The 21,350-nt window shown below is 48.8% G+C and overlaps 2 protein-coding genes across 2 annotated transcripts in view; one reads left to right on the top strand and one right to left on the bottom strand.

Moving 5' to 3' along the window:
- Positions 1 to 1,161: 1,161 nt before the first annotated feature.
- On the bottom strand, positions 1,162 to 9,060 carry INHBC (inhibin subunit beta C). The gene is made up of 3 exons (XM_058822202.1): positions 8,888 to 9,060; positions 6,357 to 6,849; positions 1,162 to 1,405 (listed from the first exon to the last, which is right to left on the bottom strand). The coding sequence occupies exons 1-3, from the start codon at positions 9,039 to 9,041 to the stop codon at positions 1,162 to 1,164; spliced, it is 891 nt and encodes a 296-aa protein (XP_058678185.1). The 5' UTR covers positions 9,042 to 9,060.
- Positions 9,061 to 12,133: 3,073 nt separating this feature from the next.
- The window catches only part of R3HDM2 (R3H domain containing 2), a 93,460-nt gene continuing 84,243 nt past the window's right edge, over positions 12,134 to 21,350 (top strand). The window contains exon 1 of the mRNA XM_058821944.1: positions 12,134 to 12,143. The gene's annotated coding sequence lies outside the window, so the exon portion shown is untranslated. The remainder of the gene's footprint in view (positions 12,144 to 21,350) is intronic.

The raw sequence follows: 21,350 nt of genomic DNA, 5'->3' as shown, positions 1-21,350 counted from the left end.
TCTTGTGCCACCCTGGGTCTGTCCTGTGCCATCCCAGGGCTGTCCTGTGCCATCCTGGGTCTGTCCTGCGCCATCCCGGGCCTGTCTGTGCCATCCCGAGTCTGTCCTGTGCCACCCTGGGTCTGTCCTGTGCCATCCTGGGTCTGTCCTGTGCCACCCTGAGTCTGTCCTGCGCCATACCGGGTCTGTCCCGTGCCAGGAGCACTGAGGATGTGCCAGGGAATGACAGGGCACCTGTGCACACACCACTGGGAGTCTCTATTGAACACTGGGGTGCCTGGAGAGGGAGACAATTCCTCCCCCGGGGTTGATTTCGTTTTTCTCTCCTTCCTCAGCCTCCTGTCACCCGGGTGGGACCGTGGGGTGACCCCTGCTCTGTGTCCTCACCAGTCCCAGCAGCACTGGGTGGGACTGATGGAGCAGACAGACAGAGGGACTGTCCTGATATGGGTTCTGCAGCATCCAGAAGAAGTCCGTCAGTCCCTCAGTCCATCAGGAGAAGTCCATCAGTCCGTCAGTCCATCAGTCCATAAGTCCCTCAGTCCGCCAGTCTGTCAGGAGAAGTCCATCAGTCCATAAATCCATCAGTCATTCAGTCCGTCAGTCCATCAGTCCCTCAGTCTGTCCATCTGTCAGCTCCTCAGTCCGTCAGTCCCTCAGCCCCTCAGTCTGTCCATCTGTCAGCCCCTCAGTCCGTCAGTCCCTCAGCCCCTCAGTCTGTCAGTCCGTCCAGCCGGGAGGGGCCGGGAAGGCGCACCCCCATCCCATCCCACCCCATCCCACCCCATCCCATCCCATCCCATCCCATCCCATCCCATCCCATCCCATCCCATCCCACCCCATCCCATCCCACCCCACCCCATCCCATCCCATCCCATCCCATCCCATCCCATCCCATCCCATCCCATCCCATCCCATCCCATCCCATCCCACCCCATCCCATCCCATCCCATCCCACCCATCCATCCCATCCCACCCCACCCCATCCCATCCCATCCCATCCCATCCCATCCCATCCCATCCCATCCCACCCCATCCCATCCCATCCCATCCCACCCATCCATCCCATCCCATCCCATCCATCCCATCCATCCCACCCATCCATCCCATCCCATCCCATCCCATCCCATCCCATCCCATCCCATCCCGCTCCATCCCCGCTCAGGTGCAGCCACAAGCATCCACGATCATGTCGGGGATGTCGGTCTTGACGATGTTTCCGTCGCGGTCGTAGTAGAGCAGCGAGAGCGGGCGGCGCCGCGTGGGCACGCAGCAGGAATCCACGGCCGCCGCCGCGCTCGCCGCCTTGACGCGGTTCAGCACGGCCGTGTGGAAGGAGGCGGCCAGGCCGGGGACGCCGGCCATGTGCAGCGGGCACAGCCCCGAGCAGTAATTCATGTGGTACCTGAGGCACAGGAGAAATTTTACAGGGTGGAAATCCGTTTTGATTTAAGCGAAATGTACATTTTTTTGAGTCGAGTCTCTGTGGTTGGAAAACATGGCTGGGAATCTACAAAATTTGAGGGTTTTGGGAAAGCTGCAAGATGACAGCAGAGCTATGCAGCAGCCATGAGATAGGTCAGCAGAAAAATTATTTAAACTGTAGAAAAGCAAAGGCAAATAGAACAATGGCCTGTGTATTAACGCTCTCTAAGCTACAGAAAAGTTTATCTAGCAAGATATTAGGAAAGTTAAAGCTTAATAATGGAGCTCTGTGCGTTGTGTTTTAAGACTCACAAGCAGGTATTGTATTGGAAATAAGCAGCATTGTTTTAACCAAAGGTACATTGTTTATGGTGATTGGATAGAACTACTGTCAATGTGCTTTTTGCTGTGTGTGATTGGTCAAAAAAAGTTATAAAGTGAGTTGTAACATTAAGTTCTTTGTCTGCTGCCTGGAATGTGAGCTGCTGGCATCTTCCCATTGTCATAACCACGTAATGGGACTGATGCTGGAAAATAAAACATGTATGTTTATTATTACAGCGCCGGACGCATGCGGAGATTGCTCTCCTTAAAAGGCATGTGTGCCTCTGGGAACTTCAGGTCCCTTTTTATCCCCCTCTCAAATACATGTGCATACAGTTTCACAATAGGTTCTCACATATTCATTTTTATGAATTCCGCGTGACATTTGCTGCTAGTTCTTCTTTATCAGAAAGAATTCCTAGGCCAGGCTGACCTGCTTCCACAGCAGTCTCTGTCTCTCTCTGTCACCCTCTGTCTCCCCCCCTTATCTCTGTCCTTCATTGAAGCAGTTTCCCTTGAGCCTAGGCCTTGCAGTCAGGCTACACAGACTTAAAATGCACATTTCACCCAAATCAAAATGGATTTCTGCTCTGGAGAATTTCTACTCAGTTTCCCTTGAGCCTAGGCCTTGCAGTCAGGCTACACAGACTTAAAATGCACATTTCACCCAAATCAAAATGGATTTCTGCTCTGGAGAATTTCTACTCAGTTTCCCTTGAGCCTAGGCCTTGCAGTCACGTTACACAGACTTAAAATGCACATTTCACCCAAATCAAAATGGATTTCTGCTCTGGAGAATTTCTACTCAGTTTCCCTTGAGCCTAGGCCTTGCAGTCGGGCTACACAGACTTAAAATGCACATTTCACCCAAATCAAAATGGATTTCTGCTCTGGAGAATTTCTACTCAGTTTCCCTTGAGCCTAGGCCTTGCAGTCACGTTACACAGACTTAAAATGCACATTTCACCCAAATCAAAATGGATTTCTACTCTGTAGAATTTCTACTCAGTTTCCCTTGAGCCTGGGCCTTGCAGTCACATTACACAGACTTAAAATGCACATTTCACCCAAATCAAAATGGATTTCTGCTCTGGAGAATTTCTACTCAGTTTCCCTTGAGCCTAGGCCTTGCAGTCACGTTACACAGACATAAAGATGCACATTTCACCCAAATCAAAATGTATTTCTACTCTGGAGAATTTCTGCTCAGTTTCCCTTGAGTCTAGGCCTTGCAGTCAGGCTACACAGACTTAAAATGCACATTTCACCCAAATCAAAATGGATTTCTGCTCTGGAGAATTTCTACTCAGTTTCCCTTGAGCCTAGGCCTTGCAGTCAGGCTACACAGACTTAAAATGCACATTTCACCCAAATCAAAATGGATTTCTGCTCTGGAGAATTTCTACTCAGTTTCCCTTGAGCCTAGGCCTTGCAGTCAGGCTACACAGACTTAAAATGCACATTTCACCCAAATCAAAATGGATTTCTGCTCTGGAGAATTTCTACTCAGTTTCCCTTGAGCCTAGGCCTTGCAGTCACATTACACAGACATAAAGATGCACATTTCACCCAAATCAAAATGTATTTCTACTCTGGAGAATTTCTGCTCAGTTTCCCTTGAGCCTGGGCCTTGCAGTCGGGCTACACAGACTTAAAATGCACATTTCACCCAAATCAAAATGGATTTCTGCTCTGGAGAATTTCTACTCAGTTTCCCCTGAGCCTAGGCCTTGCAGTCGGGCTACACAGACTTAAAATGCACATTTCACCCAAATCAAAATGGATTTCTACTCTGGAGAATTTCTACTCAGTTTCCCTTGAGCCTAGGCCTTGCAGTCACATTACACAGACATAAAGATGCACATTTCACCCAAATCAAAATGTATTTCTACTCTGGAGAATTTCTGCTCAGTTTCCCTTGAGCCTGGGCCTTGCAGTCGGGCTACACAGACTTAAAGATGCACATTTCACCCAAATCAAAATGGATTTCTGCTCTGGAGAATTTCTACTCAGTTTCCCCTGAGCCTAGGCCTTGCAGTCGGGCTACACAGACTTAAAATGCACATTTCACCCAAATCAAAATGGATTTCTGCTCTGGAGAATTTCGACTCTGTCTCAGCCTCACAAGCCTTTCAAGCTTGTGGCCACCAAAGCTTTTGTTTTCAGGTCTGCTCAGTGGATGGTCATTGGAGTGGGCCTACCAGAGGACTCACAGAACGTGACAAAAGATCGGACAAGATTGGACAGTGAGAACTTTGTTATCGGGGACACTGCACACACACACCCACGGAGACTGAGGTGGCTCCCATGACCATCAAAGGGAACATACCCAACTCATTCTCCTGGCGCGCTGTCCACGGCTGTCACAGACAACTTTTGTGAAAGAATTCTTTCTGATGAAGAAAAACTAGCAGCAAATGTCACGCAAAATTCGTAAAAATGAACATGTATGAACCTATTGTGAAATGGTGTGCATGTGTATTTGAGATGGGGATAAAAAGGAACCTGAGGTCCCCAGAGATACGCATGTCATTTTAAAGGAACGATTCCCACGAGTCCAGCGCTGTAATAAATACACCGACTTTAGAACTTTCACCAAAATTGTGGAGTTTTGTTTGACTCCACAAAAGACAGGTACCAGCACCGTGGTGCCCATCTTGTCCCTTTCACAACCTATTGTGAAATTTGAGAAGGAGATAAAAAGGGACCTGAAGTCCCCAGAAGTACACATGTAATTTTAAAAGAATTATTCCCACATGCTGTAATGAGCATACTGGCCTTACATCTTTCACACAAGTTGTGGAGTTTTGTTGACTCCGTAAAACACAGGTCCCATGTATTTGAGAAGGGGATAAAAAGGGACCTGAAGTCCCCAGAAGTACACGTGTCATTTTAAAAGAATGATTCCCACATGCTGTAATAAACACACCGGCTTTACAACTTCCACAAAAAAGTTGTGGAGTTTTGTTAATCTCCACAAAACTTCACAAAAGTTGTGGAATTTTGTTTGACTCCACAAAACACAGGTACCATGTATTTGAGAAGGATAAAAAGGGACCTGAAGTCCCCAGAGGTACGTGTGTCATTTTAAAGGAACGATTCCCACAAGCTGCAATAAACACACCGGCTTTACAACTTCCACAAAAAAGTTGTGGAGTTTTGTTAATCTCCGCAAAACTTCACAAAAGTTGTGGAGTTTTGTTGACTCTGCAAAACACAGGTCCCATGTATTTGAGAAGGGGATAAAAAGGGACCTGAAATCCCCAGACATACATGTGTCATTTTAAAAGAATGATTCCCACATGCTGTAATAAACATACCGGCTTTACAACTTTCACAAAAAAGTTGTGGAGTTTTGTTAATCTCCGCAAAACTTCACAAAAGTTGTGGAGTTTTGTTGACTCCGCAAAACACAGGTACCATGTATTTGAGGAGGAGATAAAAAGGGACCTGAAGTCCCCAGAGGTACGCGTGTCATTTTAAAAGAACGATTCTCACATGAGTCCAGCGCTGTAATAAACACACCGACCTTACAACTTTCACAAAAAAGTTGTGGAGTTTTGTTTGACTCCACAAAACACAGGTACCAGCATCGTGGTGCCCATCTTGTCCCTTTCACAACCTATTGTGAAATTGTGTGCACATGTATTTGAGAAGGGGATAAAAAGGGACCTGAAGTCCCCAGAAGTACACGTGTCATTTTAAAAGAATGATTCCCACATGCTGTAATAAACACACTGGCTTTACAACTTCCACAAAAAAGTTGTGGAGTTTTGTTAATCTCCGCAAAACTTCACAAAAGTTGTGGAGTTTTGTTGACTCTGCAAAACACAGGTCCCATGTATTTGAGAAGGGGATAAAAAGGGACCTGAAATCCCCAGACATACACATGTCATTTTAAAAGAATGATTCCCACATGCTGTAATAAACATACCGGCTTTACAACTTTCACAAAAAAGTTGTGGAGTTTTGTTAATCTCCGCAAAACTTCACAAAAGTTGTGGAATTTTGTTTGACTCCACAAAACACAGGTACCATGTATTTGAGGAGGAGATAAAAAGGGACCTGAAGTCCCCAGAAGTACGCATGTCATTTCAAAAGAACGATTCCCACATGCGTCCAGCGCTGTAATAAATATACCGGCTTTACAACTTTCACCAAAATTGTGGAGTTTTGTTCATCTCCGCAAAACTTCACAAAAAAGGTGTGCAATTTTGATTATCTCCGCAAAACACAGGTCCCATGCATTTGAGAAGGGGATAAAAAAGGACCTGAAGTCCCCAGAAGAACACGTGTAATTTTAAAAGAATGATTCCCACATGCATCCAGCGTTGTAATAAACATACCGGCTTTACAGCTTTCACAAAAAAGATGTGGAATTTTGATTATCTCCGCAAAACACAGGTACCATGCATTTGAGAAGGGGATAAAAAAGGACCTGAAGTCCCCAGAAGTACGCATGTCATTTTAAAGGAACGATTCCCACATGCGTCCAGCGCTGTCATAAACACACCGGTTTTACAACTTCCACAAAAAAAATTGTGGAGTTTTATCTCCACAGAACTTCACAAAAGTTGTGAAATTTTGATTATCTCCGCAAGACCTACCCCTCGGGCTGGATGATCCAATCCTCCCAGCCGATCTCCTTGAAATCCACGAAGAACTCCCGGCGGCAGCACATCCGCGGCTCCGCGCCGCAGCCGACGCCGCGCCGCCGGACGCGGTGGGCAGTCCTGGAACGGGCTTTGGCCACCACGAACGGCCGGTGGGAATCGCCGCGGTGGGATGCGAGAGGGGATCCCCAGCCCTCCGGCAGCTCCAGGTGCACGGTGAGCCGCGGGCTGTCCTGGGTGAAGAGGTTCTGCACGGCTGCTCCAATATCCAACGTGGTCCAGCCGGGTCGCTGCACCTGCAGCCGGGTCTCGCTGGCCACGGTCAGGTTTGGAGCTGCTGGGTCCGGCTGGAGCAGCCGGACGGTGACACGGTGGCTCCCAGGGGATGGCCAGAACAGGTACAGCGTGGCCTGCTGCACCTCGGTGCTCCGGGACACCTCCGGGGAGAAGCGGAAATGGAGGGGGACGCTGCGGGAAGTGGAGGGTCCTGCGCAGAGGAGAAAGAGCGGGGTCAAGAGTGAAGGGAAATCCTGGCCCAGCCCTGCTGTGGTGCTGAGAGGGACCCCAAGGTGAGGTGGGAGGTGAGAATGGACTCCAAGGTCTCAGAAGGCTGATACGATATAATACGATATAATACGATATAATATAATATAATATAATATAATATAATATAATATAATATAATATAATATAATATAATGTAATGTAATATAATGTAATATAATATAATGTAATATAATATAATATAATATAATATAATATAATATAATATAATATAATATAATATAATATAATATTACATTATATTATATTATATTACATTATATTACATTACATTACATTATATTACATTACATTACATTATATTACCTTATATTACATTATATTACATTATATTATATTACATTACATTATATTACATTACATTACATTATATTACCTTATATTACATTATATTATATTACATTACATTATATTACATTAGATTAGATTACATTGTATTATATTATATTATATTATATTATATTATATTATATTATATTACATTACATTATATTACATTATATTATATTACATTACATTACATTATATTATATTACATTACATTACATTATATTACATTACATTACATTACATTACATTATATTACATTACATTACATTACATTACATTACATTACATTGTATTATATTACATTATATTATATTATATTATATTATATTATATTATATTATATTATATTATATTACATTATATTACATTACATTACATAATATAATATAATATTACATTATATTATATTATATTATATTATATTATATTATATTATATTATATTACATTATATTATATTACATTATATTACATTACATAATATTACATTATATTATATTACATTATATTACATTGCATTATATTATATTACATTACATTATATTACATTACATTATATTATATTATATTATATTACATTATATTAGATCGTATTATATACAATGTAATATAATACATATAATATAATGTAATGTAATGTAATACATATATCATATCATATCAATCATATTGTATTATATTATACAAATTACATTACATTATAATTTATTTATCATATAATATCATATAACATCATATCATATCATCATATAATGTCATATTATATTATAAGAAAATGATATATTAAAACTATACTAAAGAAAGAGAAAGGAGCCATCAGAAGGCCGGACAAGAATCAGAATAAAAACTGGTGACAGAGAGTCTGACACAGCTGACTGTGATTGGCCATTAATTAAAAACAACCACACGGGACCAATCGCAGATGCACCTGTTGCATTCCACAGCAGCAGATAATCATTATTTATATTTTTGTTTATATTTCATAATATTGTTTATATTTCATTTCTGAGGCCTCTCAGCTTCTCAGGAGAAAAATCCTGGCAAAGGGATTTTTCAGAAAATGTGTCTGTGACACTTCAGGATACGCTGTGAGATGGGGTCTCCAAGGAAAGCTGTCTGTGAGAAATTGAATACTTTTTTCCCAGTGGTGATATTTATTTTTCTTTTCAGGAGCCCTGAGTGTGTTTTGGGGAGTTTTCTCCTTGCAGAAGCAGCAGATTCTGGAGTGAAATGAGGCACCCAGTGCTCTGGGCGGGACGTGGAGGCACAGCGAGCTGTGCAGCTCCATCCACTCGCAATGAGCCGACAGAAAAATTGAGGCTAAAAAATCCCATTTTAGGAAAACGTGGCCATGCCACCCCTTCACCTCCAGCTCAAGGGGGAGGCTTCAGCCCAAGTGCCAACAGGTGACACGACGGAGCAGCACATGTGCCACCCTCCCATCCGGGCAGCTTCGGGAGGTGTCCCCCCTTCCAGCAGCGGCGTCCCCGCATCCCGGCCCTGCCCCGCACCTCCCTCCTTCCCCCTCCCTCCTTCCCTCCTCCCTCCTTCCCTCCTTCCCTCCTTCCCTCCTTCCCTCCTTCCCTCCCCTTCCTCCCCTCGGTGCCCCAAACCCGCAGGACCCGCCCTCACCGGGCTCAGCAAAGCTCAGCAGCTCGTACTCCTGCAGCGCCGTCCCGCCGCCGTCCCGGGGCGTCCCGGGGGTGCCGGATCCATCCCGGGGCATCCCGGGGGTGCCGAATCTATCCCGGAGCATCCCGAGGGTGTCGGTGACATCCTGGATCATCCCGGGGGTGCCGGATCCATCCCGGGGCATCCCGAGGGTGTCGGATCCATCCCGGAGCATCCCGGGGGTGTCGGTGACATCCTGGATCATCCCGGGGGTGGCATCGCGGAGCATCCCGGGGGTGCCGGATCCATCCCGGGGCATCCCGGGGGTGGCATCCTGGATCATCCCGAGGGTGGCGGATCCATCCCGGATCGTCTCGGGGGTGGCATCGCGGATCATCCTGGGGCTGGCATCCCCGTCCCGGAGCATCCCGGGGCTGGCGGCTCCATCCCGGGGCATCCCGGGGGTGCCGGATCCATCCCGGGGCATCCTAGGGCTGGCATCCCGGATCATCCCGGGTGTGGCATCGCGGGGCATCCCGGGGGTGTCAGATCCATCCCGGAGCACTCCGGGGCTGTCATCCCGGATCATCCCGGGGGTTGCAGCCCCGTCCCGGACCATCCCGGGGGTGTCAGATCCATCCCGGACCATCCCGGGGGTGTCAGATCCATCCTGGAGCACCCCGGGGGTGGCATCGCGGGGCATCCCGGGGGTGGCAGCCCCGTCCCGCAGCACGGCACGGAGCGCGGTGAGCAGCGAGCCCCGGGACGGCGGCCGCGGCCCGCTGGGCCTGCCCGGTAAGCGGAGCTTGGCCAGGATGCTCTGCTTGGCCAGAGCCAGGAGCGCGTCCCGCTGAGCCCCGGGGGCCAGCGAGGCCACCCCGCAGACCGGGCACCAGCCGCCCTTGGCACCGGCCACCCGCGGGAGGCTCAGCAGGAGGAGAACCACGGTCAGCGACATCCCCGGTGGCGGGAGGTGACAACGGGAGCGGCTCCCGGCGGCGTCCGAGCAGCAGAACGGGAGCACGGAGAGGAGCGGGGCTGAGCCGGGAGCACCGGGCTCGTTCTCCTGACGTGGCCGCAAACATTGGCTGATCCCGGGCGAGATCAACGCCCCCGAGCTCCGCCGGAGCCGCCCGGGCACAGCGGGGCCGCCGCTCCCGTTAAGGTGGAGCGGGGCCGGTGGGGCTGGGGCTGCTCGGGGGGGACACTGGGGACACCCCGGTGTCACCTCGGTGCCATCCCGGTGCCATCCTGGCCCGGTGCACCGGCAGAGACGCGGCGAGGACTCCCAGGGACACCGGGAGGATCCTGGAGGGACACGGAGTTGGGGGGTCCCCGAGGGTGGGGGGATCCCTGGAGGTCAGGGAAGGGGATTTTGGGGGGTCGAGGGGTCGTTGGAGGTGGAGAAATCTGAAAATGGGAGATCCCCTCCAATGGGGGATCCCCGAGGGTGGAGAAATCTCTGGAGGTCGGGGAAGAGGGATTTTGGGGCGTCAAGGGGTGGTTGGAGGTGGAAATACCTGAAAAGGGGAGATCCCCACCAATGGGGGATCTCTGGAGGTCGGGGATCCTCAGAGAAGGGGATTTGGGGGGGTCGAGGGTTTGTTTGAGATGGGAGATCCCGATCAATGGAGGGTCCCCGAGGTTAGGAGGATCTCTGGAGATTGAGGATCCCCAGAGAAGGGGGATTTGGGGGTCGAGGGGTTCGTTGGACGTGGAGAAACCTGAAAATGGGAGATCCTCACCAATGGGGGAGTCCCTGAGGGTAGGGGGATCTCTGGAGGTCAGGGAAGGGGGATTTTGGGGGGTCAAGGGGTCTTTGGGGATCTCTGGAGATCGGGGATCCCCAGAGAAGGGGATTTGGGGGGGTCGAGGGGTGGTTGGAGGTGGAGATGGGAGATCCCAACCAATGGGGGATCCTCGGAGAAAGGGAATCCCAGGTGGATCGGGGTTCCCTGGGGGATGAGGGATCCATGGGGGGATGAGGGGTGTCCAGACATGTGGGGTTCCCGGGGATGGAGAATCCCCGGGGAATTTGGGGTCCTGGGGATGTGGGACCCCCGGGGAAATGTGGGATCCCTGGAAAATTTGGGACCCCTGGGGAATTTGGGATCCTGGGGATGGAGGGTCCTAGGGGCTCCGGCATTCCTGGTGATGCGAGATCCTCGGGGAAATGTGGGATCCCGGCGGAATTTGGGGTCCCTGGTGATGTGGGATCTTACAGGATGTGGGATCTCTGGTGATGTGAGACCCCAGGAGAGGTGGGGGACCCCCGGGGAATTCGGGATTCCTGGAGAGAAGCGGGAGCCTTGGGGACATGTGGGATCCCTGGGGAATTTGGAATTTCGGGGGACGGGGGATCCGGAGGAATGTGGGACCCCTGGTGATGTGGGACCCCCGGAGAAACGTGGGACCCCTGGGGAATTTGGGACCCCCGGGGAGATGTGGGATCCCTGGAGAATTTGGGGTCACTGGGCACATGTGGGACCCCTGGGGAATTTGGGATCCCTGGGGATGGAGGATCCTGGGGGCTGTGGGATCCCTGGGGAATCTGGGGCTGCCGGGGAGATGTGGGACCCCTGGGGAATTTGGGATCCCTGGGCACATGTGGGACCTCTGGGGAATTTGGGGCTGCCGGGGAGATGTGGGACCCCTGGGGAATTTGGGATCCCTGGGGATGGAGGATCCTGGGGGCTGTGGGATCCCTGGGGAATTTGGGACCCCCGGGGAGATCTGGGACCCCTGGGGAATTTGGGATCCCAGGGGACGGAAATTTGGGGTCACTGGGCACATGTGAGACCCCTGGGGAATTCGGGACCCCCGCGCTCGGAGAACCCCGGCCCATGCGGGACCCCCGAGGGGGCGGAGCCACACTTGATGGGCGGAGCCTGGCGAAAACCCCGCCCACAGCCCCGCCCCTTTCCATAAAACGCGCCCCCGCTCCCTCCGCGCCGCCAGGGGGCGCCCCCGCCCCTCCCGCGTAGCGTCCCTCCGGTTGCCACGGCAACGCGGGCGCAGCGGGCGCACGATGATGACGCAGCGCGCACGGCGCGTTGACGCAGCGCGCACGCCGCGGGGGAGGGGCCGCCTCCTCTTTCCCTTTTTTTTTTTTCCCGTTTCTTTCCCGTTTTTCCCCGTTCCGCTCACCCCCCCCCTTCCCCCCCCCTCCCCATCCCCATCCCGCCCCACCCCGCAGGGCTGGCCCAGCCCCGGCCCGGCCCGGGGTGGCGGCGGCGGCCCCGCGGCGCAGGGCCCGGCGCGGCGCGGCCCGGTCCCGGTAAGTGCGGCGGGGGCGGGGGGGAGCGGGGCTGGGGGCACCGGGCACGTGTGGGGGGGGGGGGGTTCTCGGCCCGGGGCTGCTCCGGGGATGGTGCCCGGGGAAGGTTCCCGGCCCGGGGATGGTTTTCGGTTCGGGGATGGTTCCGGGATGGTTCCCGCGATGGGTCCCGGGGCTGGTTCCTGGACGGGGTTCGCGGCCCGGGAATGGTTCCCGGGGATGGTTCCTGCCCCTCTCGGGGTCGCTCGGTGCGGGCTCCGTCCGGCTCCGGTTCCCGGTCTCCCCTCTCGGCCTCCGGTTCCCGTCCCGCCGCTCTCGGGCTCCGGCTCCGTCCCATCTCCGGCTTCCTTCCCGGCCTCTCTCGGGGTCCGGTTCCCGGTCTCCTCTCTCGGTACCCGCTTCCCGCCGTGCCCGTCTCGGGGTCCGGCCCCGGTTCCTGTCCCGCCGCTCTCGGGGTCCGGTTTCGTCCCATCTCCGGGTCCGGTTCCCGGTCTCCTCTCTCGGTACCGGTTCCCGCCGTGCCCCTCTCGGTGCCCGCTCTCCGCCGCTGTCTCCGCTCGCTCCCGGCGGTTCCCGGGGGCTCTCCCGGAGCCGCCGCCCCGGGCCCGTGAGCGGAGCACGTGGAGCCCGAGAGCCGCCGGTACCGGGGGCAGGGGCGGTGCTGCGGTGCCCTCAGGGACGGCGTGGCTGCTCTGAAATGCTCTCCTGGGTGGGATTCCCCCTTCTCCTGGAGGGGTTTCCCCTTTTCCATGAGGTGATTCCCCTTTTCCCAGAGACGTTTCCCCTTTTCCCTGAAGTGTTTCCCCTTTTCCTGAATGTTTCCCCTTTTCCTGGATTTGTTTCCCCTTTTCCTGAATGTGTTTCTCCTTTTCCTGGAGATATTTCCCCTTTCCTGCATGTGCTTCTCCTTTTTCTGCATGTGATTCCCCTTTTCCTGGAGAAGTTTCCCCTTTTCCTGGGTGTGATTCCCCTTTTCCCAGAGACATTTCCCCTTTTCCTGAATGTGATTTCCCCTTTCCTGGAGATGTTTCCCATTTTCCTGAGTGTGATTCTCCTTTTCCTGGGTGTGATTCCCCTTTTCCCAAATGTGATTCCCCTTTTCCCAGAAGCGTTTCCCCTTTTCCTGAATATGTTTCCCCTTTTCCCAAATGTGATTCCCTTTTTCCTCAATGTGATTCCTGTTTTCCCAGAGACATTTCCCCTTTTCCTGGATGCGATTCCTCTTTTCCCAAATGTGTTTCCCCTTTTCCTGGAGTTATTTCCCCTTTTCCTGGATGTGTTTCCCCTTTTCCATGAGGCGATTCCCCTTTTCTCAAATGTGTTTCCCCTTTTCCCGAATGTGATTCCCGTTTTCCCAGAAGGGTTTCCCCTTTTCCTGAATATGTTTCCCCTTTTCCCAAATGTGATTCCCTTTTTCCTCAATGTGTTTCCCCTTTTCCTGAATATGTTTCCCCTTTTCCATGAGGTGATTCCCCTTTTCCCAGAGATGTTTCCCCTTTTCCCTGAAGTGTTTCCCCTTTTCCCTGAAGTGTTTCCCCTTTTCCTGAATGTGTTTCTCCTTTTCCTGGAGATATTTCCCGTTTCCTGCATGTGTTTCTCCTTTTTCTGGATGTGATTTCCCCTTTGCCTGGATTTGTTTCCTCTTTTCCCAAATGTGATTCCCCTTTTCCTGGATGTGATTCCCCTTTTCCCAGAGACATTTCCCCTTTTCCTGAATGTGATTTCCCCTTTCCTGGAGATGTTTCCCATTTTCCTGAATATGTTTCCCCTTTTCCTGAATGTTTTTCCCCTTTTCCATGAGGTGATTCCCCTTTTCCCTGAGACATTTCCCCTTTTCCTCAATGTGATTCCCCTTTTCCTGGATTTGTTTCCCCTTTTCCCAGAGATGTTTCCCCTTTTCCATGAGGTGATTCCCCTTTTCCCAGAGACATTTCCCCTTTTCCTGAATGTGATTTCCCCTTTCCTGGAGATGTTTCCAATTTTCCTGGGTGTGATTCCCCTTTTCCTGGGTGTGATTCCCCTTTTCCTGGATTTGTTTCCCCTTTTCCCTGAGACCTTTCCCCTTTTCCTGAATGTGATTTCCCCTTTCCCGGAGATATTTCCCCTTTCCTGCATGTGTTTCTCCTTTTTCTGGATGTGATTCCCCTTTTCCTGAATGTGATTTCCCCTTTCCTGGAGATGTTTCCCATTTTCCTGGATGTGATTCTCCTTTTCCCAAATGTGTTTCCCCTTTTCCATGAGGCGATTCCCCTTTTCCTGAATGTTTTTCCCCTTTTCCCTGAGACATTTCCCCTTTTCCTCAATGTGATTCCCCTTTTCCTGGAGTTATTTCTTCTTTTCCTGGAGTTATTTCCCCTTTTCCTGGATGTGTTTCCCCTTTTCCTGGATGTGATTCTCCTTCTCCTGCAGTTGTTTCCCCATTTCCATGAGGTGATTCCCCGTTCCCTGTAGATGTTTCCCCGTTCCCTGTAGATGTTTCCCCTTTTGCTGGAGGTGATTTAAACCAAAAGAAAACCTCAAATTTCCTGGATGTGATTTCCCTTTTCCTGGAGATGTTTCCCCTTTTCCTTTCCTGTAGATGTTTCCCCTTTTCCTGGGTGTGATTCCCCTTTTCCTGGATGTGATTCCCCTTTTCCTAGTGGGGTTTCCTGTTTTCCCAAATGCGTTTCCCCTTTTCCTGGATGCAATTCCCCTTTTCCCAAATGTGATTCCCCTTTTCCTGGAGATGTTTCCCCTTTTCCTAGAAGCATTTCCACTTTTCCTGAATGTGTTTCCCCTTTTCCATGAGGGGATTCCCCTTTTCCTGGATTTGTTTCCCCTTTTCCCAGAGATGTTTCCCCTTTTCCATGAGGTGATTCCCCTTTTCCCAGAGACATTTCCCCTTTTCCTGAATGTGATTTCCCCTTTCCCGGAGATATTTCCCCTTTCCTGCATGTGTTTCTCCTTTTTCTGGATGTGATTCCCCTTTTCCTGAATGTGATTTCCCCTTTCCTGGAGATGTTTCCCATTTTCCTGGATGTGTTTCCCCTTTCCCTCAATGTTTTTCCCCTTTTCCTCAATGTGATTCCCCTTTTCCTGAATATGTTTCCCCTTTTCCTGGATGTGTTTCCCCTTTTCCATGAGGCGATTCCCCTTTTCCTGGATGTAATTCCCTTTTTCCCAGAGATATTTCCCCTTTTCCTGGAGATATTTTCCCTTTTCCAGGGAATTATTCCCAACCTGGGATCTCGCAGCAGCTGGGAAGTGCTGCTTTGGAGGGGTCTGTGCTGATGGGATCCATTAAAATGTGATTTTTTTGGGGTTTTTTTTTGGGTTTAAATCTTTTAAATCCTCCCAGGGATTCTGCTTTTGGTACCTGCAAAATTTGGGCTGAGGGTCAGGGTTGTCCCCTGGTAATTAAAGTGGTAATTGAAGTGTTAATTAAAGCATCCTCAGGTCTGTTTGAAATGTGCTAGTGGAAATTCCTGAGTGTTTTGTTTTGTTTTGGGTTTTATTTTGGTTTAAATCCTTGAAATCCTCACAGGAATTCTGATTTTGGCACCTGCATAATTTGGGCTGAGGGTCAGAGTTGTCCCCTGGTAATTAATCTGGTAATTAAAGTGTTATTTAAAGAATCCCTGGGTCTGTTTGAAAGGTGCTGGTGGAAATTTGAGGTTTTATTTTGGTTTAAATCCTGGAAATCCTCACAGGAATTCTGATTTTGGCACCTGCAGGAATTTGGGCTGAGGGTCAGGGTTGATCCCCTGGTAATTAAAGTGGTAATTAAAGTGTTAATTAAAGTATCCTTGGGTCCATTTGAAATGTGCTGGTAGAAGTTTTTGAGCATTTTTTGGGGTTTTTGGGTTTAAATCCTTGAAATCCTCACAGGAATTCTGATTTTGGCACCTGCAAAATTTGGGCTGAGGGTCAGAGTTGTTTCTGTCCCTGGCAGGAACTCATGGTAATTAAAGTGTTAATTAAAGTGTTAATTAAAGCATCATTGGGTCCATTTGAAATGTGCTGGTAGAAGTTTTTGAGCATTTTTTGGGGTTTTTTGGGTTTAAATCCTGTAAATCCTCACAGGAATTCTGATTTTGGCACCTGCAGGAGTTTGGGCTGAGGGTCAGAGTTGTTTCTGTCCCTGGCAGGAACTGATGGCAATTAGAGTATTAATTAAAGTGTTAATTAAAGCATCCTTGGGTCAATTTGAAATGTGCTAGTAGAAATTTGTGTCAGTTTTTTGGGTGTTTTTTTTGGTTTAAATCCTGGAAATCCTCGCAGGAATTCTGCTTTTGGTACCTGCAAAATTTGGGCTGAGGGTCAGAGTTGTCCCCTGGTAATTAAAGTGGTAATTAAAGTGTTAATTAAAGAATCCCTGGGTCTGTTTGATATGTGCTGGTGGAAATTTGAGGTTTTATTTTGGTTTAAATTTTGTAAATCCTCCCAGGAATTCTGATTTTGGCACCTGCAGGAGTTTGGGCTGAGGGTCAGGGTTGATCCCCTGGTAATTAAAGTGTTAATTAAAGTGTTAATTAAAACATCCTTGGGACTGTCTGAAATGTGCTGGTGGAAGTTTGTGCAGATTTTTTTGGGTTTTTTTGGGTTTAAATCCTTGAAATCCTCGCAGGAATTCTGATTTTGGCACCTGCAGGAGTTTGGGCTGAGGGTCAGGGTTGTCCCCTGGTAATTAAAGTGGTAATTAAAGTGTTAATTAAAGTATCCTTGGGTCCATTTGAAATGTGCTGGTAGAAATTTGTGTGAGTTTTTTGGGGTTTTTTTGGTATAAATCCTTGAAATCCTCACAGGAATTCTGATTTTGGCACCTGCAAAATTTGGGCTGAGGGTCAGGGTTGTTTCTGTCCCTGGCAGGAACTCATGGTAATTAAAGTATTAATTAAAGTATTAATTAAAGTGTTAATTAAAGCATCCTTGGGTCAATTTGAAATGTGCTGGTAGAAATTTGTGTCAGTTTTTTGTGGTTTTTTTTTGGTTTAAATCCTGTAAATCCTCACAGGAATTCTGGTTTTGGCACCTGCAAAATTTGGGCTGAGGGTCAGAGTTGTCCCCTGGTAATTAATCTGGTAATTAAAGTGTTAATTAAAGAATCCCTGGGTCTGTTTGATATGTGCTGGTGGAAATTTGAGGTTTTATTTCAGTTTAAATCCTTGAAATCCTCCCAGGAATTCTGATTTTGGCACCTGCAGGAATTTGGGCTGAGGGTCAGGGTTGTCCCCTGGTAATTAAAGTGGTAATTAAAGTGTTAATTAAAGTATCCTTGGGTCCATTTGAAATGTGCTGGTAGAAGTTTTTGAGCATTTTTTGGAGTTTTTGGGTTTAAATCCTTGAAATCCTCACAGGAATTCTGGTTTTGGTACCTGCATAATTTGGGCTGAGGGTCAGGGTTGTCCCCTGGTAATTAATCTGGTAATTAAAGTGTTAATTGAGGAATCCCTGGGTCTGTTTGATATGTGCTGGTGGAAATTTGAGGTTTTATTTCGGTTTAAATCCTTGAAATCCTCACAGGAATTCTGATTTTGGCACCTGCAGGAGTTTGGGCTGAGGGTCAGGGTTGATCCCCTGGTAATTAAAGTGTTAATTAAATTGTTAATTAAAACATCCTTGGGACTGTCTGAAATGTGCTGGTGGAAGTTTGTGCAGATTTTTGAGGTTTTTTTGGGGTTTAAATCCTTGAAATCCTCACAGGAATTCTGATTTTGGCACCTGCAAAATTTGGGCTGAGGGTCAGGGTTGTTTCTGTCCCTGGCAGGAACTCATGGTAATTAAAGTATTAATTAAAGTATTAATTAAAGTGTTAATTAAAGCATCCTTGGGTCAATTTGAAATGTGCTGGTAGAAATTTGTGCAGATTTTTTGGGGTTATTTTGGTTTAAATTCTGTAAATCCTCACAGGAATTCTGGTTTTGGTACCTGCAGGAGTTTGGGCTGAGGGTCAGAGTTGTCCCCTGGTAATTAACGTGGTAATTAAATTGTTAATTAAAACATCCTTGGGACGGTCTGAAATGTGCTGGTAGAAATTTGTGCTTCAGCTTCTGCTGAGAAGAAACATCACCAAAATCCTTGGTGCTCCTTCCTGAACAATTTAATTTAAATTAATTTAAAATTTTTGCCTTCCACTTGGATTTCCTGACTCAAATCTGAGCTCCATCTCCCTCCCTCTTAATTTAAATTAATTTAAAATTCCTGCCTTCCATGTGAGTTTTCTGACTCAAATCTGGCCTCCACTTCCCTCCCTCTTAATTTAAATTAATTAAAAAATTAATTTTAAAAATTTAAAATTCCTGCCTTCCATTTGGCTTTCCTGGCTCAAACCTGACCTGGTTTCTACTTCCCTCTCTCTTAATTTAAATTAATTTAAAATTTTTGCCTTCCATTTGGATTTCCTGGCTCAAACCTGAGCTCCATCTCCCTCTCTCTTAATTTAAATTAATTTATTTTTTTTGCCTTCCACTTGGATTTCCTGACTCAAATCTGGGCTCCACCTCCCTCCCTCTTAATTAAAATTAATTTAAAATTTTTGCCTTCCATTTGGGTTCCTGAGCCCAAACCTGTGTTGTTTTTTTTTTTTTTTGTTTGTTTGTTTGGAGAGGTCAGAGAGCTGCAGATGTGAGGAGGGGGACAGGGAAGGGCGGGAGCGGCAGGAAAAGGAAAAGGGGCTGGAAAATTTGGAGGGAGATGTGGGGGATCAGCGAGGGGAAAAGGAAGGAGGGGAAGGGGAAAAGGGGAAGGAAAAGGAAAAAAGGGAAAGAGGAAGGGGCAGGAAAAAGGGAAAGGGAAAGGAAAAAGGGAAAGGGAAAAAGGAGAAGAGGAAGGGGAAAGAGAAGGGAAAGAAGAAAGGGAAGAAGAAGGAGGAAAAGAAGGGGAAGGAAAAGGGAAATGGGGAAGGGGAAAAAGAAGAGGAAGGAAAAGGAAAAGAGGGAAAGAGGAAGGGGCAGGAAAAAGAAAAAGGGAAAGGGAAAGAGGAAGGAAAAGGGAAAAAGAAGAAGGAGAAGAGGAAGGGGAAAGAGAAGGGAAAGAAGAAAGGGAAGAAGAAGGGGGAAAAGAAGGGGAAGAAAAAGGGAAAGGAAAAAGGGGAAGGAAAAGGGAAAAGGGGAAGGGGAAAAAGAAGGGGAAGGAAAAGGAAAAAAGGGAAAGAGGAAGGGGCAGGAAAAAGGGAAAGGGAAAGGAAAAAGGGGCAGGGAAAGGGAAAGGAAAAAGGGGCAGGAAAAAGGGAAAGGGAAAGAGGAAGGGGCAGGAAAAAGGGAAAGGGGATGAGAAAGGAAAGGGAAAAAGGAAAAGGAGAAGAGGAAGGGGAAAGAGGAAGGGGAGAAGGGAAAGAAGAAAAGCAAGAAGAAAGGGAAGAAGAAGGGGAAGAAAAAGGGAAAGGAAAGAGGGGAAGGGGAAAAAGAAGGGGAAGGAAAAGGAAAAAAGGGGAAAGAGGAAAGGGCAGGAAAAAGAAGAGGAGGAAGGGGAAAGAGAAAGGGGAGAAGGGAAAGAAGAAAAGGAAGAAGAAGGGGAAGGGAAATAGGGAGAAGAGGAAGGAAAAGGAAAAAGAAGAGGAAGGGGGAAAAGAAGGGCAAGGAAAAGGAAAGAAGGGGAAGAAGAAGTAGAAGAAAAGGAAAAATGAAGGGAAGAAGACGGGAAAGGGGAAGAGGAAGGGAAAGGGAAGAAGAAGGGAGAGGAAGGGGAAGGAGAAGAGAAGGGGAGGAAGGAAAGGAAGAAGAAGGGGAAAGAGAATGGGGAAGAAGAAGGGAAAGGGGATGAGGAAGAGGAAGAAGAAGAAGGGGCTCCGTCCATCCCTGCCCCACCCCTGCCAGCCCAGCTGGGGCTGTGGGCACATCCCTGGTGCCCTGAGCACCAACATCCCCTGGGGCTGCGGATCCAGGAGCCCCAAATCCCACAGGAACAGGAGCCCCAATCCCACAGGAGCCCCAAATTCTGCAGGAGCCCCAGTCCCACAGGAGCCCCAAACCCCACAGGAACAGGAGCCCCAAATCCCACAGGAACAGGAGCCCCAAATTCTGCAGGAGCCCCAAATTCTGCAGGAGCCCCAAATCCCACAGGAACAGAAGCCCCAAATTCTGCAGGAGCCCCAATCCCGCAGGAACAGGAGCCCCAAATCCCACAGGAGCCCCAAATTCTGCAGGAGCCCCAATCCCACAGGAGCAGGACCCCAATCCCACAGGAGCCCCAATCCCATGGGAGCAGGACCCCAATCCCACAGGAACAGGAGCCCCAAATCCCACAGGAGCCCCAATCCCACAGGACCCCAATCCCACAGGAGCCCCAATCCCACAGGAACAGGAGCCCCAATCCCATGGGAGCAGGACCCCAATCCCTCAGGAGCCCCAAATCCCACAGGAGCCCCAAATTCTGCAGAAGCCCCAATCCCGCAGGAGCCCAAATCCCACAGGAACAGGAGCCCCAAATTCTGTAGGAGCCCCAATCCCACAGGAACAGGAGCCCCAAATCCCACAGGAGCCCCAAATCCCACAGGAGCCCCAAATCCCACAGGACCCCAATCCCATGGGAGCAGGAGCCCCAAATCCCACAGGAGCCCCAAATCCCACAGGAGCCCCAATCCCATGGGAGCAGGAGCCCCAAATCCCACAGGAGCCCCAAATCCCACAGGAGCCCCAAATCCCACAGGACCCCAATCCCACAGGACCCCAATCCCACAGGAGCAGGAGCTGCGTGTGCTGCAGGCTGAGTCGCTGCTGCTCCTTTTTCCCAGAAAAATTCACAATTTTGGGTTTCATTGAGTGTGGGCAGGCCCATCCCGCTCAGCACAGCAACTCCCTTCAATTTCTTTTTTCTTTTTTTTTTTTTTTTAATGATTTTTTTTCCATTTTTTTTGCTCTTGCTTTGACATTTTTTTTTTCTTTCAGGAATTAATTCTTCCTGAGCTGAGTTTAGACACAAAATTCACTTTGTTTGGGAAGGTGTTATCCTAAAATTAGGCAGGAAATTCCTTGAGGAAATGGGATTTTGTTCAAAGGACCAGGAGCTTTGAGCCCAATCCTGTTGGGATTTGACCCAAAAATGGCAAAATTTTGGGGTTTTTTCTCCCCCAGCTTGGTTTCAGACATGAAATTTATGGCAGAATTTGTTCTCCTGTGACCTGAGCCCCTCTCTGAGCTTCCCAAAACGAGGAAAAACCCCAAATTCCCACCAGGGAGAAAGCAAAAATTCCCTTTTACCTGGGAATTTTGGAATCCCAGGATTCCAAAA

The sequence above is a fragment of the Ammospiza caudacuta genome, chromosome 31 (assembly GCF_027887145.1).
Source record: "Ammospiza caudacuta isolate bAmmCau1 chromosome 31, bAmmCau1.pri, whole genome shotgun sequence".
Classification (NCBI taxonomy): domain Eukaryota; kingdom Metazoa; phylum Chordata; class Aves; order Passeriformes; family Passerellidae; genus Ammospiza; species Ammospiza caudacuta.
Note: the sequence above shows the minus strand (reverse complement) of the source record. Positions and strands in the feature narration are given on the sequence as shown.